This window comes from Humulus lupulus, chromosome 1, assembly GCF_963169125.1.
Source record: "Humulus lupulus chromosome 1, drHumLupu1.1, whole genome shotgun sequence".
Classification (NCBI taxonomy): domain Eukaryota; kingdom Viridiplantae; phylum Streptophyta; class Magnoliopsida; order Rosales; family Cannabaceae; genus Humulus; species Humulus lupulus.
In genome coordinates, this window is record NC_084793.1 from 296,501,015 (window position 1) to 296,509,244 (window position 8,230).

Sequence of the window (8,230 nt, forward strand, 5' to 3'; positions counted from 1 at the left end):
TCTTAATCAATTAAACAATATATAATCACCCAATATTAAATTATGAATAAATAATATTTTTGTCCTCCAAATAATTCATGATGTTAAAAATTCCTCCAAACTATACATATTACTCAAACGTAATATTTCTATTAGATTTCGTCCTAAATAACTAACAGAATGATAATGTGATATTTTGATGCTAACGTGGCAATACCATATATAGAATAATTTTTAATTTTGCCCCCCAAACTTTTGAGCAATACCAAATTGTGTCTCTTTTATTAAAAACTTAAAAAATATTTTTTTTCTTAAGCAAATAATTTTAAAAGATTAAAAAATAAAAAATACTAAACTTTTAAATTAATTAAATAAAATTTTAAATGTTAAATAATTAAGAATTTAATTAACAAAAAAATATTTTTTTTTATTTTTTCTTTTACAATATAAAATAAATCCTAAAACTAAGGTTTTTTTTTTTCACTTCTAGGTTCTGGAGCGAGATGGACACAATAGGGACACAGCTAAAGAACGCGAGAGGACAAATGACCAAAAAGACGTATATGCTGCATAGATTTAAAATTAAAGGGTCGATGGCGAGTGACAACCTATAATAATATTAATAGTAATTTTCATCTCTGAAATTCTATTATTCAAAGTCATATATTTCATTCTCAATGCATAGACTCATAATTATTAAAGTCACTCATTTGTTAAAATTTTAATATTTTTTATTTTCTTATTCTTTTATAACCAAAAAACATTATAGCACTCAATACCTTATATTGAGTATGGATTCAAATATTATTAGGCAATTTTTCTTAATGTTCAAACTTTACAATTCTATACATATATAGAGGAGAATTCTCTTATAAGGGGCTTCACTTTAAGCCCTATCGGTGGGGTTCTCAATATTCTCGACCTTTGAACAGTTTTCAGCGCAAATTTATTTTATGACCGTATATATTTTAACTATTTAGAGCATCAGCGCGATTTTCAGAAAATTCCGAATAGTTTACGGTACCGAAAATTTGGTTTAAACATATTGTTGCACGCATGACTAATTTTTTTATGTGTGTGGAAATCAACATGTTTGAACCTAGTTTTTGGTACTGTAAACTATTCGGAATTTTCTAAAAATTTGCAGAATGCTATAAATAATTATAATATACACTATCATAAAAAAAAAAATCGTGCCGAAAATTGTTCACAAGCCGAGAAATAATGAGCGCCCATAGAATAATTATCCAGTATATATTTTTTGTATGTATGTGAGAATATGAGTTTTGAAGAGAATATATACGAAAGAAGAGTCTTTTCAATAGAAGTAGTGGACGTGGATTCTTAAGGAGAGAAGGGAGAGTGTGAAGGGTAATACTAGACTAGATTTTGAGTAAAGAGACTGATAGAGCTTCAATATTGAGCATTGGAGGGAAACAGATCTTTCTTTCTTTCTTTAGTTTTTTTATTATTTCTACCGTGTTTGATAAGCTTTTTTTTTTTTTTTTGCCTAGGCATTATTACTCCTAATAAAATAAAATAAAATAAAAACAAAAATCTAATATCTAATATCTTTTCCACCAATCACTCAATATCCCTGGTTTTTGAATAAATTTAGAGAGGAGGGGAGATATATATACAAACACATATTTTTTTTTTCTTTTTCTGTGTGGAAAAACTTACCCCCTCCCTGTGTCTGTCTCTGTTCTATGACTAAAGGTTTGAAAGTTACATCCAGTACCGAAGGCAACGACGACAATGAAGTTTCCTTTGCAAATTTTTTCCAAGGATGGCTAGTACGTCAAGAGCAGTACCTGGATGAGCTCGTCTCAGCGAGTGATGTACACAGTGATGAATCTTCTGATGATGATCTCAGACAGCTTGTTTCTAGAATTCTCGCTCACTACCAGCAGTACTACGAGCAGAAGTCGAAATTCATCGAGCGGAATGTATTCCTCGTCTTCTTCCCCCCATGGTTTACCTCTTTCGAGAAAACTTTCCTCTGGATCGCCGGGTTCAAACCGGGACTCGCGTTTCGCCTCGTAGCCGATTCGATCGATGATCTTTCTGAGAATCAGGTACTGAGAATTAATCGGCTGATGAAGGAGACGAAATCAAAGGAGCGTACCTTAGACGATGAGCTCGCGAGGATCCAAGAGAGCGTGGGGGCGCCGCCGTTGTTGGAGAACGCAAGACGCGGAGGAAGAAGATCATTGATCCACGGCGAACAAGCCGAGGACTCGGGCTCGGACTCGGACTCGGCTATGGCGTTGCTCAAGTCAAATATGGAAGCCGTTGGAACCGCCGCTGATACGCTGCGGATGTCGACGGCGTTGAAAGTTATGGAAGTGCTGGAACCGGCTCAAAGCGTGAAGTTCTTGGCGGCGGCGGCTCAGCTTCAGCTCCGGCTCAGATCGTGGGGTTTGGAATGAAGAGATGATATATAAGGCCTGAAAACTACGAGAGAGAGAGCGCAAGAGCAAAAATCAGAATCCTGAAGCTGCAATTTTTTATTAATGGACGAATTTGCTGTTTATGTCTATATACCAGGCATGTTACATTTTATTTTTATTATTATATATTTATAAATATTATTAGTATAAAATATAATTTTCAAATTAAAACATTTAGCTAATGCAAACTAATCAAATTTTTTAGATATATATCTAACAAAATTTGTAAATTATAAAAATAAATATCATAAAATAGAAAAAATAAATATAAATATCTTACCCTTACTAACTTAATAAGTGTTTAACAAAATTAAAATAACATTATTGCTAATATTATATATTATGATTGGTGTAATTTAATATTAAATTTTATGTATTTAATCTTAAATTAAAATATATGAATCGGATATTAAATTTGACTACTTACAATATGTGTACACAATATTTTTTTAAATAAAAAAAACTATCATTAATAAAATATAAAATGTCATAAAAAATAAAAGATTAAACCATTTAAAATATATAACAGCTAAATCTCACAATATTTAGCTTGTAAATATTTATATGATAAAATATAAATTAATATAATTATCTAGAAAAAAGTAATTAAATAATTGTCAATAGAAAATTGAAAACGTACCAAATCTTTATGAATCATCACCAGAAAGCTATCATCAAATAAAAGACATACATAATTTGTATAGTAATTATTGTTGAGAAAAATATTGCTAGAAAAATATGCATTAATTTCAGTTAAAATATATAATAACAGTTAATGACAAAATACAATAAAAACTTATGTATTGGTGTAACAAGGATACTACTACTAAACATCATCCACCAAAGATTGGTATAATTCTGACAAGACGATTTTGAAAAAAGAAAAAAAAAAAAGCTAATTGATATATTAGACAGAAGTATTATTATTAGTTATAAAAATAATTATATAGGCTAAGACAAGAATTGATCAAACCAAAAATACCATTCAGAGAGCCACTATTGAAAAATCGATTGTGTCCATGAGTTGACCCATACTTGCAATCCTTCCCAAGTGAAACATATCATATACAATAAAACATAACAATACTCTCACCATTAAGAGTCCAATTGATCAACTATATAATCTCGGTCACATAATATATATGTATATTTAACAAATTAAATACTTTTTTAGAAATAAGTTGGATTTAAAAATATCATTCCATCGAGCTAGAAAACTTAAGTGCAAAAATGATAAGCTTTATAGTATAGGTAACAGAAACACTTTCTGAAAAATAATGAAACAATCGCAAAGAAGTTATAAACACTTGATAGATTGCACGTGAACATACATAGGAACTCTCTTTGTCCAAGGTAAATAATACAAAAACCTAAAAACAAAAAATAATGTGTAAAGAACAAAGCCATACAAACTTGCAAAATTAGAAAGCTTGCCGATTTTTTGTAATGGAATCCTTTAGAAACATAATCTTTGATAAAATGATTGAATCTAGTGGAGGTAGGTAATCATTGGTAAATATAAGAACTTGTTATTCAAAATTTAAATAGGAACACATGATTAAACTATTTAGGATTCAACCAACCATAGAAAAAATAAAATAAATAAAAAAAAATCTAATTGGTTCATATTATGAAGGAAGAGAAATGGTGAGTCCAAGTGGATCTTCTCTCGAATTAATTTTTCTTTCTTTTCAATCACTTTGCGAAACAAAAGAAATTGCACTCTCCCTCCATTGCTCATCTCTTCTCTCTTTCTTCCACAAACAACGCACAATATCTTCTCTCCCCATCTCTCTCACTATTTTTGTGTCTCTATCTATTAAGACTCTCTTCTTTACTGCCTCTCTTTTGCGAATGCTCTTCATCCTTTGCAGGTTTCTCCTTAACACACCAATCTTTCCCTTGTTTAGATTTTCTCTGGTATTTTATTTGTTGCTTGATTTTAATTACCCAGTAATCTTTTTCTCTTCTTAGCAATTAAACCATAATAACCATCAATTGTGTGATTTTTTCCTAATAATCTTTGGCTGAAGAGTTTGGAAAGCCAAGGAAAATGTGTCATATATAGCACACGGTCATATAGGCTACTATTTGGGATACATATATAATTATGACATTTATGTGGAGATTGATGGCTCATTAGGAGATCGATGGCCATAAAAGAATATGGCAAACGAAGTGCTTGTAGTGGATTCAAGAAAGTGTTGGACACTGATTACTTAATTAAAACTAATTATTCTTTACGATATTTTGTTAAGCCTTAATGATTATACTTCCCATTTATTATTAGTAGTTTATTGTCTAAATTATATTAAATGCTTTCGTGTTGTTATATGAAGAACCTTGAATCTTGCTGTCTGTTTTGCATGTGTGCTTCAGGCAGGGGCAAATCTAAATTACACAATGGATCTAGCACCAATCGTAGGGATAGGTTAATGACAAGTACTCTCTTTCTCTCATTTTTGTTCAACTTTTTGCTGCACGTGTGAATCAAATTTTTAGGAAATTCTGAATAATTTAGGATGCCGAAATCACAATTTAAGTAACTTGTTACACGCATACTTATTTCAATATATATACGTGCGTGCAATATAATAGATTGTTTAAATCTTGATTTCGACATCTTAAATTATCCAAAATTTCCTCAAAATTTGTGAGAGTTATTCTGTAACTAAAGTATACATCGTCATTTAAAAAAATTAGAGTTACAATTTATCTGTATACCAAAAATACTGAAATTAGCTATCGGTAGTGATTAAAAACAATCACTGTCCAAAAAATTTCATTTATATCTAGGTGGAAGTTAAGTGTAAGTGTACATGTTTTGTCTTGTTTCTTGTTTTTTTTTGAAGAATAATATAATATGTACTGAAAAAAAATGAATAATATAATATGTAATAAATGTATTTAATAATAATTTAATATGATTGTATTTTTAAAATAAATAAAAATTATAATATTTATTAAATAAAAGAATCATTAAAATGTATTACATGATTATATTAAAATATGGTTGTCATACTATTAGAAAAAATAATTTGAGATAAATAATTTCCTCATCGTGCAAGACATTTGAAATTCTTATATATTGTCTCCTTCAATTTATGTGGATCAACATAATTAAATTTGTATTGTCTAATATTTTTTTAATAATTTACAACACTTTTAATATTTGATTCCTTTTATTACAAAATAAGTTTTCAATATATTTATATTAGTATCCAATTTTTTTGTACAGACATATAATTTTTCATAGTTTCCATAAAATTAATTACAATTCACTATAATATCCATGTAATTACTACACAACCTAAAATTATGTTTGCTTCAATAAATTAAAATTAGACCCTCAAACTCAACACACGGTCTTTATCTTATTATATCAAAGATACTATTTTTTTTCACATGAAATTTTTAATCAAATCTTGTCAAGTTACTACTTGGTTACTCTTACTCATACTAAGTAAAACATTAATAACCAATAAAAAAAGGGTTCATTTTGTTTTCAGATAGTTAATTATACAATTCTCCATCTCCAAAGCCATAGAGGTAAGCTCTATTGCAATTAATTTTGTTTTCTTCTCAGATCTGTATGCATTGACCTTGTGGAATATTCTTATAACTCACTTGTGAATGGCTTATATATGTTGTTTACTTGAAGCTTACTTTACTAGTTGATTAGTGACATGCATGTGAAACTCATTGGCTTTTACTCCTTGGTTTTGCTTATTACTTGCTAGGTGGTACTGGTATGTGTTTATTGTCCCTTGTGAGTGATTGTGTGGTTTAGATTGTGACAATTGCAGGTTACGAGGCCCAGTCCCAAATAGTCTAATGCTTATCAGGCCCAGTCCTACGTCTCCGATTCGCTAAGGCCCAATGAGTATGCTTGATTATCTACTGACATGAAAAGTCAACACAATTGATAAAATTACATGAAATATGGCTTTTTCTTTAACATTTTTTCAAAATTATAGGAGTCAATTTTTTTTTTTCACACATATGGTTTTTTCTCATTTTAAATAATTTTAAGGGTTATTTTTCTCATATTTTTGTATGATTTAAAAAAAAAAATGGGATAGATGTTGACGAAGTTTTTTTTTTTTTTTTTTTTGTTAATGACGAAATATATTTTAGTTAAATTTAGTTTTTAGTTTTGTATCGTTTTTAGTGAAATTTTGTTATTTTAGTTTTTATTTGAAAGATTAAATTTTTAATTCTTTTTTTTTTGTGTTTTTACTAGTTTTATTATTTAACTCGTACAAAACCATTTTTTTTAATGAAATCTTTTTCTGTATTTTTGGAGTTTTTTTTTTTTTTTTTTAATTTCCAAGTCTAAGTTGAGTATCCGTCTAGGTTACATTCGTGTGCTTCATATGTATTTTTTTTTCCTTTTCTAGATTTTAATAAATAACGTGTTGTGTTACCCCTGGAGGGATAACTTGTTGTCGATATTAATGCAAATGTGGGTAATCAGTTACCATGCAATCTAAAATTAAAAACATGGTAATTGGTTACCCATATTAGTAACTAGTTACCATCCAAACCACACCAATAAACAAACTGAAGTAAAATCGCAACAGAAAAGGAAGGCATGACAATCAAAATACAACTATGCAAACACTTAGAGCTTTATGATGGTCTGAACACCATGTTATCATGGAGGGTGTCTTCGGAGGTATCAGTCACGGATACTATGGAAGTTATGATGATCCTCTAGCTCCATACATGTATGGATAAGGATAGGGTGGAGGTTGAGACGGCGGTCCACTCATATGAGGAGGATAAGCCTAAGGGAACAGAGATATCGACCATTGATACGTGTATGGGTGAGGCAGAGGTTGAGCCAGGCACGATGGTGCAGGCATGTTGGGATGGCCTGGTGAAGGTTGAGAAGCTGAACCTTGAGACATGTGAGGTGTCTGAGGTTCTAAAGAAGAATCTACATACTTCTAGTAAAAATGTTCACATGTATTTTGCATCTCCACGTTTGTTATTGGGCATTTTTCAACTGGAAAGTGCTGATACATGTAATGTCGTTGCTTATTCATGGTCTTCACCATATTAACCAATTCACGTATATCATGAGTTGACTGGTGAGATGGTGCCGAGACTGAGTGTATTTGGAGGGACAGGTTGATGCATTACCCTTTAATTTGCGGCCAACCCCTTGCTCGTGGCCACACCTTTCACTAAGAACTAGATGTAGTATCTTCATTTGATCGATCGAGGAAGAATTATTGATAACATATTCAACTGTCTGTTGAGTTCTACTTCAAGAGTTGACTTCAACTTTTCTTGTTTTAAAAAAAAAACATTAGAAACAAAACAAAAACATAATTATTTGAATTGACATATGATAAAGTTAAACTTATATAATCTCATTCAACATCCTCGTTGACAAACTTCTTGTTTTTTTTCGTCCAGTATTCCATTCCTCAATGAGGTTCAGGTTCAACTAATAAATAAAATGAGAATATTAGAGAACTTATAATTTAATACAACATAATTAAGTTGATATTTTCACTCACTTTTCGTGATGAGTGACCGCTAATAATTTCGTGCCTTGTGTTGTAGAGTACTTCATTTGGTCTCGGTTGATTTTGTTCTTCTGTGAGCGCGCAATAAACGTTGGAGTCATGAAAAACTCACAAATTTCTTTCCAGTAGGACCTGGTCCCAATCATCTAGTCCTTTGTAAAACTTTTTGAAGTGGGTGTGCTGCTTATTTTTCCTATCTCAGTATCTCTCAGCCATCTTAGCATGGATACCTTCCATGAAGGTGCCATAATCATCTTG

The 8,230-nt window shown here is 30.5% G+C and overlaps 1 protein-coding gene across 2 annotated transcripts; it reads left to right on the forward strand.

Annotated features, from left to right (window-relative positions):
- The first annotated feature begins 1,565 nt into the window (after nucleotides 1-1,565).
- LOC133810799 (protein ZW2-like) lies at nucleotides 1,566-5,254 on the forward strand. Of its 2 annotated transcripts, XR_009882471.1 has the most exons (2): nucleotides 1,566-2,533; nucleotides 4,816-5,254. XR_009882471.1 is itself a non-coding variant. In XM_062246083.1 (1 exon), exon 1 carries the CDS (start codon nucleotides 1,689-1,691, stop codon nucleotides 2,409-2,411), a length of 723 nt encoding a protein of 240 aa, XP_062102067.1. In that variant the 5' UTR covers nucleotides 1,566-1,688; the 3' UTR covers nucleotides 2,412-2,589. The 2 variants fall into 2 exon arrangements, 1 of the variants encoding a protein (XP_062102067.1); XM_062246083.1 differs by lacking the exon at nucleotides 4,816-5,254 and having other exon boundaries at nucleotides 1,566-2,589.
- Nucleotides 5,255-8,230: the final 2,976 nt, after the last annotated feature.

What these genes read in the sequence shown, in the direction of transcription:
- LOC133810799 (XM_062246083.1), top strand. Translation starts at nt 1,689, where the DNA reads ATGACTAAAGGTTTGAAAGTTACATCCAGTACCGAAGGCAACGACGAC.